The sequence below is a fragment of the Limanda limanda genome, chromosome 10, assembly GCF_963576545.1.
Source record: "Limanda limanda chromosome 10, fLimLim1.1, whole genome shotgun sequence".
Taxonomy (NCBI): domain Eukaryota; kingdom Metazoa; phylum Chordata; class Actinopteri; order Pleuronectiformes; family Pleuronectidae; genus Limanda; species Limanda limanda.
Window position 1 is genome coordinate 16,786,485 of NC_083645.1, and position 19,776 is coordinate 16,806,260.

The window sequence follows — 19,776 nt, forward strand, 5'->3', positions numbered from 1 at the left end:
TTATCTCTGTCTTTATTCACAACAACAATCACTCTAATTCGTAGAAGACTATAAAACGTGTTACCAATTAAAACAATTCCAGAAATGATTACACATCAACACAACAAATAAAAAGTCATATCCAGTAAACACACACTTGTATCACTGCAAACCATTCATGCTTCTGCAGACCCCCCTGCATGACGTAAGACCCCGATGATGTGTGACTTCATTACCGGAGTTGGAAAAAACCCAGCAGATTTATTATGGTTGCGTCTTCATCGTGCGCCGAGCGTGCTGCGTCCGCGCCTGTGATTGGCTGAGGAGAGGCTCGGAGCTCCGGGATGCTGTGATTGGCTGAGCCGGGCTCGGAGCTCCGGGATCCTGTGGCGCAGAGAGGACGCGCAGCTTGGCCGCCAGCGCAGCACCGATCCGGGGCGTGGAGCTGTGATGTGATCCGCAGACTCCCGGAGGCTGAGCGAAGCGGTGAGTGGATGTGAATTGATGGAGCTCCTCTCCCGGTGCCGCTGTGCTGATGGAGCCGGAGAGCTGTGTGGATGCTGCCAGATGAGGGAGTCCAGCTCCGTCAGGAGGCAGCAGGAGGCTACTCCACCCATGACATCATCCACTTCTTTCAAGTTCATCCTCCTGCTCTGCCCGAGCTGTCATCTGTTGCATGTCATTCCGGTGGAGCAGTGGGTCAGAGGGGGGTGTGGATGGAAGGGGAGCTTTCCTCTGGACAGGCCTCAGATCTCACCCTGTCACTACCTGGACGGGATTGTGATGATGCCTCTGTGGAAGCTGTGAAGTGACGAGAATCTCTTGTTTCCTTTTTCAGGCGACCTTCAGCTGGAAACGGCCCCACCTGTGAACCCTGTAAACAAGGTGAGACGTGGGTCGTGTTTTGACACCTTTGCTTCAGGAAATAGAGAGAGAACTGTAAGTCTCATCCAATATCACCATGCAACTACACATCTGTAGTTTTCTACAGCAAAACTGGCAACAACAATCCTAACACTAACTGTTTCATTGTGTCTCTGCCGTCCTGTGGCCTTGCTGCTGAGATCTGCATCTCATGAATGACCTCAGCTGTATCAGAGCACAACAGGTTTATTGTAGTGTTGAGGACGACCGTTTAATCCTGGGGCGAGTGTCCTGCAAACTGCTGTGTCATTCTCCTCTCTTTCGCCTATCGACTGACCATCCTTCCTCCTCCTCTCTCTCCCTCGCATCCTCTCTTCGCCCCCCCGATTTAACCATGCTGCGACCTGGTAGGGGGGTAGAAAGAAAGGAAAGGCCACCGTGTCCACCGAAGTAAATAGAAGGAGGAGACGATGGAGAGATGAGATGATGTGCTGTTTGTTTATCACCGGGGGGGTTTTTTTGGGGGGGGGGGCTGTACCAGGATGTGTTATTCATCCTCTGAGTCATGAAACGTGCTGTGAGCTTCAGATTCAGTGGCTCCAGGCACAGTTTGTTGTTGTGAGGCCTGTGTCTGTTTTTGAGGATTTTTAGCTTCGTACCAGGGCAATTTTTTGGCCCCGATCTGACTAATTCTAATGCAAAAATCAGTTTGACCCTACAAAGGAAGTAAAAGCCAATGAAATGGAAAATATACCCAAAAAAACAATAGTTGCCATTGAGGGCTAGAGGAGGGCTGGAGTGTGGTTCAGTGCAGGTATAGTTTGTACCTGTTGACCCTGTGTTTGTGTGCGAGTCGTTGGTCTGGAGACAGCCTGAGCGCAGAATCAGCACAAACAGGTTGTTGTGGTTGTCTGGCTCAGTGACAGAGGGACAACACGGCTGCCACCCGGGGAGCCGAGGGCGGATAGGGGGCCCGCACAGGCAAAGTGCACTGCCCAGGGATTCTGCTCCTGCCTCAAATCCCACCGGCGTCTGTTCCCAAGATCTTGTCGTGCTTTCAAATCTGCTGCGTGTGTGTTTTCCATATTTCTAAGAAAAGGTGCTGATGATGGCTGCAGCCTTGTTTGAGGTTTGCGTGACTCGGTGAAAGGATGTTTATACATTATATGCTCTCGGCCTGGGCGTGTTCTTCTACCTGCATTTGTGGTCTGCCAGCTTTCCACAGGGTCGTAGCCTTAATTAAATCAGGCAAAAACCTAAGTTATGCAACCAAAACATGGGCCTGCGATCGAAATGTGTCTCTGCCGCTGTTTTAGCTTCAATTCCTGTTTGTGTTTAACATCACAACATTGATCCACCCAGAGATAAAAGAGATGCGGTGCAGCTCCTGTCAGCGGGAGCAGGCTGCCAGCTCTCCTCCCCTCAGACCAGGCTGTGCTGCTCAGCCCCAGCTGTGAACCTCAGTCCTGGGTGAATACATCCAGGCTCTGACTCACAAGCAACATCATGCAAATGCATTCCAGCTCCAGGACCCTGATGTGGAGTTTTTTATTTGAACACTTCAACACCGACTCCTTATGTTTGGTGTGAGGGTGAGAGGCTGGAAAAGACTCTGCATCGACCCTGCAGGGTGTTTCATCAGCTTCATGTGTGGCTGTAAAACCCCAAAACACAACACTGTATTATATTTTCTTATATGCAATATACTGAGGGAGTATTCTAACCCTCCCTGTGAATAACACAGTGACCAACCATTAGTCAGCTACAGAGATAAGTGGGCTTAAAAGAAGCTCAACCACAAGGAGGAAGTGAATGATTAAACTCTGACTGACTCAGCAAACAGACAGTACGGAAATGGACCAGTGGATTTTTGCTCAGGCCGCTAAAGTTATTTAGATGATGGTTTTCATGAATCAATTAATTTTTACTAGAACTAATGATTGCAATTGTGAAAATATTCAATAACTGCTCCAAATATTATTTTTCAAACTCTGACACAATAACATCACAATGCACTTCTTTAAACATTCCAAATTAGAAGCACAACGGAATTTGAAGTTCATATACTTCAGAATATCTTCAGCAAAAGATGCAAATTGAAGCTGCAAGCAGCGTTGAACGGGCCCTCGCACCCCCGATCATGTCGGGGGAGCATGTCAGGATACAAGGGTTACTTTACATTACAAGGATTTAAATCAGGACTTCAGATTTTCCTCTTCAGCCATATGCTGCACCTTGGGGCCATTCTCCCAAGAACCAAGACCTTTATGTCCAACCTAGTGTTCCGACATGGGGCAACATATTACGTTCGCTAATCTTTCAGTGCCTCCAGTTTTTCATAGGCAGAAAAACTGAATTACCCCACGATGGAACCTCCTCCATGTTTTACTGTCGTAACAATCATCTTTTCCTTATTTCAATAACTTGACCTATAAACAGGGCTGCGTTACAAATGTGATTTCATGACTGTGAACCTTCTTAATAACTTAACCAAATGTTAAACAAGAGATCTTTGACGATTGCTTTGCTGCCGTTGGTGTTGTTCTGTATTTTGATAATATCTTTTTAGCTTCTGGCAGCTCTCTTGTCTTTATGCAGTAAAACCATCATTCATTAGCAATTTTCTTTAACAAATTTGTATTCATCATCGAACGGGGTCAATAATTGTGCCTGTTGTGGATTCTGTGTTTTATTATTCAGCTTTTGTTTCCTTTTGTTTCATTTTCATTTCATTTGTTCACCATGGGCATTTCATTAAGCACTTTTGTTTGTACATAAATTGGTTCATTTGGATGAATTCAACAATAATTTTGACCATAACTCTAATATAAAATAGGATCTGTCTATAATGTGTTGCAGCTACATCAGGTTAAACACGTTGACTTGGTTCCTGATGTTGCGTCTCTTCTCCTTTCAGCTGTATCACAGCCCTTGCTCCCAATCGGCCATGATGTCCGTTCAAACCCCTCCGCTCTCCCGCTCCGGCTCCTCCCCTTCCAACGTGGGTCTGGCCAATCGTTCGTCGTACAACCAGTTGCACGGGCGTGATGTCATCAAGGAGTCCATGGAGACCGGAAGTTCGTCCACTCTGCCGAAGAGCCGCCAGAGGTACGCCATGACCAGCGTGCGGAGCGCCATGGGGATCAGCGACAACTTGTCGTCTAAAAACCAACCCGTGACCAGAGGGAGGGGCCTGCCCACCAAGTCCTCCTCCAGCTCGGCCCTCTATTCCTCCTCTTCCTCCTCCTCGCTGTTTAATGCAACCAACCCCAAGCTGGCCAAGAACGGAGCCAACATGCAGCGACGAGCTGAGAGCCAGCAGCTGGAACTCAGCAGGGCGACTACCGAGGGCAAAATACACAACGATCTCATTAATAACCCGACTTCTGATTGGCTAGAATTGGGGAAAGAGAACTCACAGCAGTCATCGATCCGTAGACGCACCAAGAGCTTCTTGGAGTACCATGGGAAGGGCTTGGATCTAGACTTCAACTGGGGAAACAAGGAGGAGAAGAAGGAGGAAAAGGAGGAGGAGAAGGAGGAGGAGAAGAAGCAACAGCCTTCTCCAGAGAAGGAGCAGGTTAGTCCTGCCAAAGAGAGGGAGAGTCAGAAGGAGGAGAAGCCGAGCAGCAAGCAGACCTGCCCGGAAGAGAGGGAAGAAGTGGAGCCAGTGGTGGAGGAGGAGGAGGAGGAAGAGGAGTATGACCCCACACCTACCATAAGACTGCCCCTGCTACCAGTGGTGGTGGAGGCCCCTCTTTCCTCCACCTCCTCCTCTTCCACCAGCAGCCCAGAGTGGATCCCAGACAACCTCCACCCGCTCCAGAACCAGACCCCAGTCCAGGTCAGAGGGGAGCTCTGTGGTCAGGTTCAGACTGTCGCACGCAGTCCTGCTAAACCCCCCCGCAGCACCCAGCCCCGGGTGATTAAGGTGGAACTACACCCCAACAATGAGAACCAGTTCCTGCAGCAGTACCCACCCTCCTCCCCTAAACAGGCCCGAGCTGCAGAGAGGAGCCCCCCCGCCAGGAGCCGAGCGCCCCCTCCTCTGCCGGATCCTGGACATGAGACTGGGCTCCCCAAGGTGGGCTTGAGAATGGACCTGACTCCTGAAACTCCTTCAGGGGATGAAGACTCCAGCTGGACCACCCTGTCCCACGAGACGCCGTCTCCTCAGACTCCCAAGGAGACAGGTTGGATATGAGTGTGTTTGTGTTTTCATCTGCTCGACACGGCCTCATCAAACTGTTGCAAAAAAACGTAAAACAATGCCCAAAACAAGATATACTTTAACTATAGAACCCACAATATACAAAATATAATTTAACTGTACAAAACTTAAACTACAAACGTGGATAATATAAGAAATTATTAAAACCAACATGATTATTTAACTATACACACACACACACTGCATAATGGCTCTTACAGCCTTTAATCAACCTTTATTGCACATCCTCTTTCATTACCCTCTCCCCCTCTCTACCGCCCACACTCTGTCTGATCTGGAAATTTACCAAAAGACAGTAACACTGCAGGAACCTTTAAGGCCCGTCATGGTGCAGGTAGTGAGAAGCAGGGACAGAGGGATAGGATACTGCAGAAAGAACCGGGTGGAAAAGGAAGTGAGAGAGATCTGGGTGCAAAAGACTTGATTGACATTTGAGACCCCCTGAAAGCCTCAACAGCAAAATTCTGAGGGGTCTCTGTTTAAAATATTTTAAAGGTATTTATCCCCCCGGATACCGCAAAGGCTATAATCATAGTTATTACCACACTTGCCTTAGTGCATTGATGTGGAGAGCATCAAAATAATCAAAATATAATAAACACTTTTGATGGTATTTTATTCATTTATTTTTGGGGGTATGTTCAGATTACGATGGGGGGGGGGGGGGATTCAGCATAACACTGGAGAACTAGGTAGTGGGGACCCCTTAATTGCCACTGGGTATTCCACACGCTGCCAAGGATGTACTACCCACACACTCTCTAACTAGACATTAGTTAGAGAGTGTGTGGGTTTGGAGACCAAATATTAGAAATCAGACAGGGAACAAATAAACCAGCAGAAAGAGGGGGGGGGGTGCTGATGCCCATTGGAGCTTAGTACAGACGATGAGTTGTTATTAGAATAGAAACTAAGAAGGGACAGACTGAAAATTACCCTGTTCACCGCTGTGTGTGTGTGTGCGTGTGTGTGTGTGTGTGTGTGTGTGTGTGTGTGTGTGTGTGTGTGTGTGTGTGTGTGTGTGTATAGAGCCTTTTGGATGTGCATATGTTATGGTTAAATGTGTCTCAGCAGAACCCGCCTGTGCACAGACATGCATATGTATGTGTTTGTGCGAAAGGCTCAATATGTGTTTGTGTACCTCTGTCATCCGTCAGCAGATGTATGGAGCGACGGCGACCTGCCTCCAGGCTGGCGGGAGATCTCGGACTCATCAGAGGTCTATTTCTGGCACATCCCCACCGGCACCACGCAGTACCACCGACCCGTTGCCTCTGGCAACCAACATACCTCTCCTGACAACGAGCCTGACACTGAGCGCGACCCACAACAGGAGTCACAGGACTCTCTCAAGCCCCCCATCGAGGTGAGAAGACCCGCAGATCTAACACACTTTGTAGGCTACAGAGGATCAGCCAGTGTGGGTGTTTGTTTTTTAGTAAAGCTGAAGCTTGTTTTGTCTCATGCAATATGCAACATTAATGCAGATTTAGACACATGGTCAGCAAACATTTTAAATACAGGAACTTTGAGAGAATGTGTTTTTGACCAGGAAGAGGTCTATTATTTATAAGACTAAATCCTCAGTGTTGTGTAAGAAAGTAGAATTCCTGCACATCTCAGCTCACCAGGATGTGAGGAAACACTCTGTGGACATGTTCTTTAATTTCTCTCAGAACTGCTTTACACATTGTTGGTATAAAACATTTGAAGTTGAGTGACTTGAGTGACCCTCTGTAACATCTGCTTCCACTCTTTTATATCCCTGGGAATCCGTCCTGCTCCCTATGTAGATACGACATTAACTGTATATAAAGATGGAAAATATGACAGGTCCCCAAAAAGTGAAGCCAAATGAATGACTTGCAAATTCACAATCTCAGTCCAATATAATGGAGGCAGCTGGGGATCAATGAAGTACCCTCCATCCTCTCTCTCTCTCCGTCTCTGGGTCTCTCATGCTGCATCTCTCTGTTCCTCTATGCCTCCGTCTCTCCCACAGCGCCCCAGCAGTCTGATATCTGACAGCTCGGTGGAGCCCGTCCCCTCCCCCTCCGGCTCCTGCCCCTCCTCCTCCTCCTCCACCCCCTCAGATGATGTCACCTCTTCCGGACCGATTCTCAACGCCGCCACCTGCACAGCCAAAGTACGACACTCGGCCAAATTTATCCACTCGTTGAAATAGTCTCTCTCCGTAAAGGTTGGAATACATTTTGTTTATGTGGTCCTTTATTGTGATGTTGAGGTTTTCACCTTGAGAGCTACAAAATCTTTGAGTTTCCTGTCTAAATCGTATTAGCGTTGCTTCATCTCAGTAACATCTCCGTCTCCATTTCCCTCTAAAAGCTCGATGGTGATATTGATCTATCTCTGCTTTCACTGCTGCACTTATTAAATGGAAATCAGCTCACCACAGTGTCTCTGTACAGTCTCAGCTGCATATTCAACATAGATGAATATCTCACATATGAACTGTCCCCTCTGTGGTTATAACAATGCAAATGAGATCAGATACGTTGGTTTAATCAGGATCAGGATCGGACGTTTTTAATATGTCTCTATGAACATCTGTCTGTTTTGCTCCAGGAGCTGAAGGACTATCCAGTCTATCCAGATCCCAGTCTGAAGGCGTTCGAGGGAGCCACCCTCCGCTATGCTTCACTTAACCTCAAGTAATAAATACACACATGCTCTACAGCAGAGTGTCATTCTAGTGTTTCCTGAGCAATGATGCGTTTTCATGTAGTGATATATGTCTAGTTTGTGAAATTTGACTTGACACTAATTATTTGCTATGTATGATGTTACCCTGCAGCCCTCCAGCCCAATTAGAGACGGTGGACCTCAACAATACTTTCCCCAATGAAGAGGCATTGGTAAGATCGATACAACAATAAATAACACGAGCATACATACAAATATTTCTGCTTGACATAACTAAGTCATCATCATTTATTGATGATGATTATACTATGTTAAAAGTTCGGTGTGTAGACTTTAGTGACATCTAGTGCTGAAGTTGCATGTTGCAGCTGAACACACCTCTCCTCACCCTCCCTTCCAAACATGAATAAGAACCTGTGGTGGGCTTCAGCTGTGATAAAAACTCAAAAGGTGTTTAGTTTGTCCAGTCCGGGCTACTGTAGAAAACATGGTGGCCTCCATATAGATTATGTCAATATTAAGTATTTAAATATAAAGGGCCCATCCTGGAGACCAGGCTGTTTCAGATAAGTTCTACTCTATGAACTATCACCCTGGGGTAGAGGCCAATAAATAGAAATAGACCATGCATAAGAAGTGAAAAGGAATAAAACTAAAGTAACAAAATTGACATGTAATCTTTCATAACATATATAACTGATGTTTCATATACTACCACCTCAGAAATCATCTGAGTTGTGTGTGTGTGTTATTTAAAACTCTGCATAAATTCAAATGTTACTCAGATAGTATCAGTAACATGGTATAATACCAATAACCCTTTGTTGCTATGTATAACATCTATTGTGTCTTAGATCCATGTATTTGTTAAAGAAAGGAGGTCACCAGGCTTTATTTATATTTATATGCAATGACATAATGAACCTGCTCACTAGCATCTGCTCCTCCCTCTCTTTCTCTCCATTCACTGCAGTGCCACTCAGTGGTGACTGTGGGAAGTGACTTGTGGTGAATGTGTTTTCAGGCAACCTATTATTTGCTACCCCCATGTGGAAGGTATAGAAATGCTTGAACAGAGCTCACAGGGAAAGTCAAAGTGGAAAGATATGAATAATAAAAAAGAAAAAATGCATCTTTTGTTAGATTCTGTTAAAATTAAAGAAGGAGAAATATTTTATCTGACAATGATACACGTATATAATTCCTTTATGGAATTTGGGATTTCAATGGCATCATATTTTTGACCCTTTTGAATACAAACAAGTTCCACAATGTTTTGTAAATGACATATTATGACATTATTTAATTAATCACCATGTTTTTGATGCCCAAACTAAAAGTACAACATACATATGTTTCCTGTTTAGCCTGATTTTTTACTTTATCTACGCTGAGCCAAACAAACCTAAATCTCACAGGACATGCAATGAGACTTGGAGATGTTTTACTGTAAAATATTAAATTCAAGTGGAAGAAAAGCTTCAGAAATTCCCAATCCTCAGAGGAACCAAAGAAACACAAGGGAGAGGTGTGAGAATTCAGCTCCGATCTTAGCACGTGTGAAAGTTTAATGAGGAAGAAACACAAACAGAATATTATGGTCAGTGGAAGACAGAAGGACGAGGTGAAGTGTATGATCGTGTGTTTGTATGTGTTGGAGTTGTGTGTTTGTTTGACACGGATATAGAGCTTCAGGAGTTTATCCCGAGAGTTCCCTCAGCAGAGAAGGCCGCCTTGTTGTGGCAGAGAAAGAGAGCGAAAGTGCAGAGAGTGTGGTTAAAGCTGCTGGCTAGAGGCATACCACACACACACACACACACACACACACACAAACAAACAGAAATAGTGAGAGTGTCATATTCATATTCACTCACAGGTTTTTACTGAGTTTAATCTGAGAAGTTGGAACAAAACTGTAGGTGTTATATGTATCTGATGTGTATGCAATATAGTTATAAAGAGGCAAATCAGCATGGCAGGGGTACGCTCCCTCCCTTATAGTTCATTGTAAAAGTTGTTATTTATTACAAAGTGGTTTTGGATAATCAAACTTATTCACAACCTGTCTAATCATCCAACTGCTTGAACTATTTACCGTGTCAGAGTTCATCATATCCTCTATTTTACCAAAGTCAGTGTAAAAGGAGGAGGAAGACGATGACTGAAAACAACAATTAAGTCCTTGTTTGTGTATATATTCTGTTAGTTTTTATGCCATTTTGGTTTTGTGTCATACATTTATATCATTTTCAATTGATTTGCTTCTTAACAGCAGGAAGAATATATAAGATAATTTGGTCAACTTTTTATAACTGAGTGAGACGTGGAGTTAATCCAGGTGTCCAGTCATACAGTTCAGTTAAGACAAAGCAATGACAGGCGTTCATTGACCTTTGACCTGGTTCAAATAAACAGAGGAAAATATGAATTAATAACAGCTATGGATTAATGTCAACAGAAAATCTAAAAATGAAAATGTGACAATTTAAAAAAAAAAATGTGTTAAATAAAAAGACAGATGTCCGTCCCAGGTTGTGAGTGTCCGAGGAGACACAAATTGAAAGATTGCACTTCAAAGGGAAGATCTCCATTGTAATTTGGAAACACAAAGAAGGGTTAGTGTATCCCATACTGGATAGAGGGAAAGTCCATGAATGGATGAATTGATGGGTGATGAAGTAAAGCAACTTCTCGAATTCTCTAGTGTAACAAAACGATCCTGTGTCCTCCTCCCAGTCGTTTCCAGTGCGATCCCTGGGCTGGTTGGAGATGGCTGAGCAGGACCTGTCTGAGGGCAGAAGCAGTTTGGCCGTGCACCACTGTATCCGGCAGCTGTCCTACTGCAGGAGGGACATCCGGGACTCAGCCGGGGTCTGGGGAGAGGTCAGTGGGTAGCATGGAGTGGGGCTTATATTTTAATAGAAAAGAAAATCATAAGAAAAACATTTGTTTTATTCTTATATATGCATTTAATCGAATTTTGCTCCTAGCTGGAAGTAAACTAATACATTTTTTATTTAATTGATTTGGCTTATTGTTTTAAGAGGCCTCAAAAGTTAAAAGTATTTATAATGTTATGGGAAAAAAACTAAAGTTAAAGAGAAATCTGAAAAAATTAATTATTATTAGTGTCCTACTACATGACTAGTAGTAGTAGTGCCTTTTTTTTTAAATAATTTCCTGTTTTGAGTCACCTTCTGGTCCCTCACGTGTCCCCCCCCCCACCAGCTTTACTGTATGTTTGTGGTGCTGCAGGGTAAAGGGATGCTGCTGGTGCTCCAGGACCGCATGTTGACCCTGGTGGACCCAGACGATCACAGTCTGCTTCACTCTCAGCCAATCAGCAGCATCCGCGTGTGGGGCGTCGGCCGCGACCACGACAGGTAGGTGGAGATCACAAACATCTTTATTCTTTCCTGATAGCTTGTTTGTGATTTACGGGCAGATCCAACTGTTTTATCAACTCTCAAATGTCTTTCCCTGGATTTGAATGAGAAGCAAAAAAAGAAAAAAAGCATAAAAATCATACGCACACACCACATACTTAGTAAATCCTCATGTGGAACGGTTCTTGATGTTGGAAGCTGAATCAGGAGTTTTACCTAATCACCAGAGAATGGAATCGGCCTCATTATTATTTGATGCATATTTGCACAAACTGCATTCAAAGCACAATAATTATGCTCATTGCTCGGTGGTTCTGCTCCACACAGAGGTCCCCGGGGGCTTCAAGTCATTTGGCAGACGCCTGTGGTCGTAACCTTTTCTGGTTGTGAGCTGACAGTGTGCTGAGGCTAGCATGGCTGCTAATGGAGGGGACAAGCTAAGCCTTCATTGATAAGGACCCCTCTGGGTTTTCATTAACCCGTGGAGCGAGCACAAAGCGCATCTGGAAAACATAAGTGCTGATGTAAAATTTAACATGCATGAAACATGTATGCATATTTGCATGTTTCCATATGCTTAAAATACACCGGAAAGGAGATGTGGAGATGTGTCACGAGATGCAAAGATACAAATGAGACGAGCTTTGCAGTTGTGTGGTCGTGACGAGTGTAATCAGCCTTTAAAGGACTGGGTGGAAATGAATTTTAAAATAGCATCTGTGCAAAAAGGCTTGATCTCACTTCACTTGGTCGTGCTCGCCAAGTCTTATTCCTCTCTCTCTGTGTCCATGGCTTTTTTCAATCTCTTTGTCTCTTTCTCTTTATCTCCCCAGTGCTGATATAGTCTCCCTCACACCCTCTCTCTCTCCCTCCCCTTCCGTCAACTGTGTGTGTGTGTGTGTGTGTGTGATTGTGTGTGTGTGTGTGTGTGTGTGTGTGTGTGTGTGTGTGTGTGTGTGTGTGTGTGTGTGTGTGTGGGTGTGTGGGTGTGTGTGTGTGTACGTGTGTGTACGTGTGTGTACGTGTGTGTACGTGTGTGTGTGTGTGTGTGTGTGTGTGTGTGTGTGTACGTGTGTGTACGTGTGTGTACGTGTGTGTGTGTGTGACAAATTGAGGGAGAGAAAGAAAGAGTCCCCCCACCCTCGTTCATCTCAGAGGTTTTAGAAACTTTCAGTGTCTCTTTCTCTCTCTCTCTTTCTCTCTCTCTCTCGCTCTCTCTCTCTCTTTCTCTCTCTCTCTCTCAGCAGTAATGCATAAAGCGTGTTGTGGAAAGACAAGGGGAGGGTCGGGCCAGGATAACTCCCTTCCACTTATCCCCTTTTCTTTCCCTCTGACTCCATCCCCTCTCTCTCTCCCTCTCCCTCTTTTACGACATCCTCTCCTCCCACCAGCACTTTAAAAATCTGCAGCCTGCTGTCTTATCGCCTCTGTTTGGTTGCAGGCTCATGACTCTTTATGTGCGGCGATATTACCCAGTGATCCAGAGGGTGTTGGGGTGCTCTGGGATCACAATGCACTTTTCACGTATGCAGCAAATTGTTTCACAGTCCGTCCGGATTGTGCATGTGTGTATTCGAGATAAGAGGTTGGAATTATGCAGACTTGCCACTAGAGTGCACTATACATCCAAAAGAGCTGATATGATGCAGCCGGCTACCATATGGTGGTGTATACATACTTAAGTGTACTTTTGGTCAGTTTCATGGTTTGGCCTCTGGATTTTGATAACGAGATAAATGTCACTAAAAGGGTTTCATTCAAGATAATGATGTTTCTGACAACAGTGTACAAATTGTAGCTTTGTGGCAACAATTTGGGAGATGCTCTCCTCTGGGGAGACTGGGGAGATGCTGCCGTCATCTTAGTTGGTCTGTGTTGACAGTTTCTTCTGATCATGAGTCTTTCGCCTTTCTTTTGAAGCGCCTGTTAATCTACCTGACTGACGCTGGTAAATGAGGAAAGGCAAAATGAAGACAAGGAAAACGAGGAAAATGGAACAGGGAGCCCAGGATTTGGAATAGTGAGCTAATGCATGCATGAATGCTCACATGGAGGATCCTGCAAAGTAAAGCTCCCTTTAGTCTCTCCATCCCTCTCTCTCCCTTTCTCTCTATATCTCTCTCTCTCCGTCTGCTGCCTCTTTCTCTCGCCATCTATCTGAGGAATATTCCCCATCCCCTTGTCCTGAATGTTCTCGCTCTCTCGCTCTCTCTCCCTCTCTCTCTCTCTCTCTCTCCTTCAGCCTGATTCAATATGAATGAGCCCCCTCGTCCTTTCAGCAGGTAGGGCTGGGGGGGGCTTGAAGGTTGGGGGTTGGGGGGTGGTGCGTTGCTCCCCCGATGAAGTCATGAAGCTATATCTGGAGCACTCAGCAAGTCTGTCTACGTGAACGCCCATGGGTTACGTGTGCACGTTTCCCTGAGAGAGAGAGAGGGTGTGTGTGTGTGTCTGCACGTGGGTTTGAATTGATGAAGTCATAGGTCTAAATCTGGAGCACTCTGTTGTACTTGGGTGAGGGTGAATGGGGGTTGGGGGGGGTGCGTTTCCCCTCACTTCTCCATCTCCTCTTTCTTGTCTGCAGTGCTCTCGCGCACAATTTCGACTCTTTGTCTCCAGCGCTGCTCCTCTCGCCTCCCTATCGTTCCATTGGCTGCACTGCTTTGCCTCCTTCTTCTTCTTCTTCTTCTTCTTCTTCTTCTTCTTCTTCTTCTTCTTCTTCTTCTTCTTCTTCTTCTTCTTGCTGCCATCCTTTTGTTGGTTCCGGCTGTTGCACTTCAGCAGAGTGCGAGCCACCCCCTGGTTTTTTTCCCCCCCAGCTTCAGTGAGACATGAGGGCGAGAGACAAAGATAGCAGCAGCTGAGGAAGAGGAGAAGATAGTGAAGAGAAACAGGAAGAGTGCAGGGGGAGAGAGAGTGGGTGTAAACAGACCGCTGGAGAGCAAGTGAGAGAGGAGGAGAGAGGCGCGCTTGTCTCCGTGCGCTGAGCAGGACCTTACCGGAGACTCTCTGGACCGGGACAAGCGAAGCAGAGGAGGACGATAAGGGAGGAGGAGAGGGAGTAGCAAAAGGGGGGAGGGGAAGGAAAGAAGCTCAAGAGGAATTGAAAAAAAGAAGAGGAAGAAGAAAAAAGAGTGGAGGCAGACGGGTAGAGATTGGACCCCCTCGAGTACCATGGAGAAGGGGCTGTAGCGATGTCACCGTGTCGGAGGATCTAACGAGGCAGGGAGGTAGTTGTTGGGAACAGGGCGAGGATGCCTGCCTGTGTGAGTACACCTGCCTCTTGTTCATTCACTCCTCTAGCTCTGCCCATCCCTCCATCCCTCCATCCCTCCGTCCATCCATCACTCTTCATCCCAGCACCCCTGTCTCTCTCCTGTATCTGACTTCTAATTGCTCAGTTTGTGCAGTCGACACTACACCGAGCTCCGAGCCCCGCTTTCATTTATTCGCTTTCCCTTCATAATCTTCTCTCTTTGACTTCTCAGCCTCCCGCTGAGTGTTTGACTTCAAGCTGTGTACTTTCTCTGCCGCCCCCCCTCTCTCTCCCTCCCCTCTCTGCCTCTCTCTCTCTCTGGATAGCCATCAGGGCTAGAGGTGCAGGTTTTCAGCAGCGGAGTTCGCAGCTAGAGTCACTGAGACATGAGCAAGATGTTCAGGGTGCTCCGATAAGAAAGAGTGAGAGAAAGAAAAGAAAGAGAGATGAAGTGAGCAAAGTGGGGATTGAGGAAGGCAGGATTAAAGAGTCTGAATGTGCTGCGGGGAGTGTGTGTGTGTGTGTGTGTGTGTGTGGTGTGTGTGTGTGTCACCGCTGTTTGTGAGCAGCTTGATATTGCTTTTGGTTAATTTATGTGTGTTTATTCTTCTTCAAAGCCCAAATATTATTATTTTTCATGTATGCATCTTGCACTCCCTCATGTATTTCTTAAATTGTGTGGGTGTGTGGTGTGTGTGTGTGTGTGTGTGTGTGTGGGTGTGTGTACCAAATATGTGGAGTTTCCCTCTCTCGCTCATTACAAGCAGAGGAGGAGGAGTGAGGAAGAGTGAGGGATGAGCAGGTAAACACTAAGCGAAGAACCAAAAGATTTACGATATCGGGGGGCAGGTCCTGCTTGTTTTCTCGTCCTTGACGTGTGACACTGATGAGGTCACTGTTTAAAATGTCTGTGTGTGTTTTTTCCTGCTGTTAAAGTGAACAATTTTCTTCACTAAGTGCATCATCAGCAGACGTGCAGCAAATATGCAACAAGCATAACTCCTGCAAACATGGACCAAGTCCCACTTCATTCATATTCATTAGTGGGCAGCACTGGGGCTCTGCTTCCTATTTCCTCCAGCTCTCACTTATTTCTCCCCACTGCTGACCTTCTGTGGACAGCTGTGGCATGTAGAGAAGAAAGGGAGAGGAGAGGAGGAAAGGAAAGGAAAGGAAAGGAAAGGAAAGGAAAGGAAAGGAAAGGAAAGGAAAGGAAAGGAGAGGAGAGGAGAGGAGAGGAGAGGAGAGGAGGAGCGGAAAGGAGTGGAGAGCAGTGGAGGAGAGAGGAGAAGAGAGGAGGGCAGAGGAGAGGAGGAGATGAAAGGAGAGGAGGAGTGGAGGAGATGGAGAGGAAGAGAGGAGAGGAGAAAGGAGAGGAAGGAAGAGGAAAGGAGAGGTGGAAAGGGAAAGAGAGGAAAGGAGAGGAAGAGGGGAGTGGAGGAGAGAGGAGAGGAATGGGGTGGAGGAGAGAGGAGAGGAGTGGAGGAGAAAGGAGAGGAAGGAAGAGGGGAGGACAGGAGGAGATGGAGAGGAAGAGAGGAGAGGAATTTGGAGGAGATGGGAGTGGAGGAGAGAGGAGGGGAGTGGGGTGGAGGAGAGAGGAGAGCAGTGGAGGAGAAAGGAGAGGAAGGAAGAGGGGAGGAAATGGAGAGGAAGACAGTAGAGGAAGGTGGAGGAGATGGAGAGGAAGGTGGAGGAGATGGAGAGGAAGAGAGGAGAGAAGTGGGATGGAGAGGAGAGGAGAGGAAGGAAGAGGAAAGGAGAGGTGGAAAGGGAAGGAGAGGAGGAGAGTAAAGGAGAGGAAGAAACACGCAAGCCTCCACTATCATTAATATTTTAATGCTGAACACACTCCAGCCATCACCTCCATTTATGTCAATGGAGTGATCTTGTATGTGCATGTTTGGGCTGCACCAGCGGCTCCTCGACCTCCTCCAGTCACGTCGTCCCGCTCCAGCCGCAGCTGATTTGCTGATGTCGAGGCCCCTGTCGCCTTAATCAACATGCGAGGGACCTGGTGTGGCCCGCCGGGAACGGGCCTGAACATCTAGATCCACTCGATAGACGCCAGGGTGATTGATGGCCTCCTCTCCCTGCTCCTCCTGCTCCGATTTGAGCCCCATACCACCCTCTCTCTTCCCTCGTGGAGTCATCGCTCCTGCACGTCAGCTCCCCCCTCATCTACCCACAATCCATCACTCCGGCTTCTCCGCACACACCCGCACGCGGTCTTGACAGATCAGGATGTGTCCACCCAGCCTCCCAGAGAACCTCATCCTCTGCAGGGTCATCATGGCAGGAGCGGTGGAGTCATATGTCAGGCAAACACAGAGAGAATTACACACAATGGTACCCAAGAAAAAAACTCTTCCCTCTCTCTTGCATTTCATCTCTCTTTTGCATTAGCATTGTTAGGCACACCTGCTGTAATCCCTGCCCTCCTGACGGATTACTCCTCCCGGTCCCCCTATAGATCGCCTCCCCTTTCCCCCCACCAGCCAATAAATCTCCTCCCGATAAAAACCACTCTGGTCCTCGGCTGCGGCGATGCTGATGTTCGCTGATCATACAGGACCGAACGCAGCGGGACAGTCGGGCTCGGCCTGGAGCTCGTCTATCCACAGCATCCAGACAGCACAAGTGGCCACACACAGTTTTTGGGGGGGAATATATTTGAATACTCATCGTGTTTGATGTAGGTTTTTCGGATTGTTTTCCTCTGGGGCAGCTGACGGCGTGTGGAGCAGAATATATGTATTAGGTGGGGAATTAATCTGGTCTTCGTTATCTCGGGATCAATATCGCATTTATTCAAATAATGTATATTGACATTTTTGAATCAAAGGAACTCATCTATCACTTTTCTTGATTATGATTTTTAAAAGATCTCTTCGGCTCATTCATGAGTAGAATATTTTTCTCATAAATCGATAGTTTGCATATTTGCTGACTTTAAATCGTGAATGCATCTTAGATCAAGATAAAAGCTAATACTCTGATTGGAGACTAACACCAACCTCCACCCACCAACCCTTTCTCTATACCGCTCGTCCTAGGGGCTGGAATTTTTAATTAATAACTGTTTTAATTTTTTATCATGTGCTGGGTATTTTCCCCATGAATCATTTAATCATTTCATTTGTAAATGACAGGAAAATGGTAAATAAACAATCACTCTTCCCTCGGATCGCTTGTTTTTTCTGACAATAACGCAGATATTCGTGTTGTCAGCACAAGACAAAAACAAGGAGACATTGATGATATTACGTATCTGACTATAGTCAGATAATCTATCTGATCAAGTTACAGAATCAAGCATTCTGCATATAGGGGCTGGACTTTGGTTCTGTCCCGACCCTTTGCTTTCCCATTTTTACTTTATACTGTCCGTTCGGTATAAGTGAAATCTTAAAAAAAAGCTAACAGAATCATAGTTTAATCCTTTGAGCTTTAAATTTTACTTTAAAATGTTTTCTTACGTGCCTGAAGTGGTATCTAGCCTCACTTTATAGTTTCGATATTTGCCTTGAAAGATTTCTGCCTGCAGCCAAAGACTCTGGGACACTTGGAAATTTTTTATTGAATAAAAACATTTCTCTCTAGAAGAAATATTTAAAGAAAATCACAGCAGAAACATGAAGACTTGAAACTAAAAGCATCTTCGTCCAGATGCTGCTGATATTTCAGCGTATGCATTGCATTCCAATGACAGACTGTACTTCACTGTACTGTGTCTGCATGAAACAATGATTTAGGGCACAGGCACCAAATGAGGCACTGCACTGTGCATGTATACAACTTGGACTTTGTTCTAACTCAACACCAAATTCCTGCACTCTCTCTCTCTCTCTCTCTCTCTCTCTCTCTCTCTCTCTCTCTCTCTCTCTCTCTCTCTCTCTCTCTCTCTCTCTCTCTCTCTCTCTCTCTCTCTCTCTCTCTCTCTCTCTCTCTCTCTCTCTCTCCCGCTCTCTCGCTGGAAACGTCAAACTGAAGTGACATCTCACTGAAGCTTTGATTCAATAGAGAATATCTTCGCTCATGTGCAAAAACACACACATTCTCACAGCCACACACACACTCTCACATACAGATAATCTCTCTCTGTCTTTCTCTTACCCTCTTTATCTCTCTATCTCCATCTCTATATCTCTCTCTCTCTCTTTTGCTCTCTCTCTCTCTCTTTTTGCCTAGCAATGTGATGTATAAATGATCAAGAGCAGAGAGAACAGCAGGACATCATCTTTCCCCCTCTCTCGCCCACCCAGAATCCCTCTTTCTCCCCCTCACACACACACACACACACACACACACACACACACACACACACACACACACACACACACTCTATCTTTCCATCTCTCCCACCCACCTCTCTCTGCTTTTTAATATGTAATGAAATACAACGAGTGTTGACACATGGGTGCTGCTGTGAGTGTGTGCCTCCTCGGCTTGTTGCCCCTCCCTCTCTCATTTGCCTGTGTTGCCACACTCGTGTCACAAACCTGTGTGTAGACAGGCCCGGGGTAAAGTGCGGTTTACTCCCAACTTTTAAGCAAAACACCATCTCCACCATCAACGTGGTATATCGCTGCGTTTTCGCAGAAATGATTCACAAGTACTGAGCTTGAATCAAACCGACGCAGAGCTGCCGCTGTAAACAACATCAAATGTCTGCTCAGATCACACAGGCAGCCCTCTGTGCTGCGTATGCTGCTTAATACATTGTAGACAACAGTTTTATTTTTATTTTCAGCTTGATTTGTCCTACTTCTTTGCTGCCTCGGGCAATATTGATGATTGTGTGTGTGTTTCTGCCAGTCTGCCTGCGAGTGTGGGTGTGTGTGTGTTTGTGTGTGTTTGTTTGTGTTTACAGAGAAAGGGAGTATGTGTCATGTGGTACCTTCGCTGCACCCTCTGGCCCTGGGTGCTCATTTTGCTGCTCATCTTGGTGCAGTAAACAAGTTTACGATGTCGAGAGGTAATTACGCTCAGACATTTTGCATTAGGTCTAATGGCTGTGGGCCATGACTAATTCGCCAGGTCGCTGAGGGGTTTAGCCTGTTCTGTTGTCACACTGCCTGGAAGTACTCTGTGTCACTGAGGCTGGAAGAGCTTCGACTGCTGTTGACTTGAGTTCGGTACAAACTAGTCCCAAACATCCTTGTTTTCAGGCACATCTGTTTTTCAGTTCAACGTCATTAAAATTAATATTTCAACGTTTTGGGAAATATGCAAATTTTTGCTGAGAGTTTGACGAGAAGATCAATATCATTAAAATCTCTGTGTTAACATGGAACTGGAGCCAGGGGGTGATTGGCTTAGCTTAGCATAAAGACTTGGTCAGCTACTCTTTGTGTTACTGCTTCTTTGTGAACCGCTTAAACTAAAACCATAAACGG

The 19,776-nt window shown here is 45.9% G+C and overlaps 1 protein-coding gene across 1 annotated transcript in view; it reads left to right on the forward strand.

Annotated features, from left to right (window-relative positions):
- Positions 1 to 3,790: 3,790 nt before the first annotated feature.
- LOC133012043 (amyloid beta precursor protein binding family B member 2) overlaps positions 3,791 to 19,776 on the forward strand; it is a 29,472-nt gene continuing 13,486 nt past the window's right edge. Inside the window, exons 1-7 of the mRNA XM_061080009.1 lie at positions 3,791 to 5,036; positions 6,232 to 6,440; positions 7,077 to 7,220; positions 7,661 to 7,746; positions 7,890 to 7,950; positions 10,475 to 10,621; positions 10,994 to 11,121. Of these exons, the coding sequence (XP_060935992.1) occupies positions 3,791 to 5,036; positions 6,232 to 6,440; positions 7,077 to 7,220; positions 7,661 to 7,746; positions 7,890 to 7,950; positions 10,475 to 10,621; positions 10,994 to 11,121 (2,021 nt within the window). The remainder of the gene's footprint in view (positions 5,037 to 6,231; positions 6,441 to 7,076; positions 7,221 to 7,660; positions 7,747 to 7,889; positions 7,951 to 10,474; positions 10,622 to 10,993; positions 11,122 to 19,776) is intronic.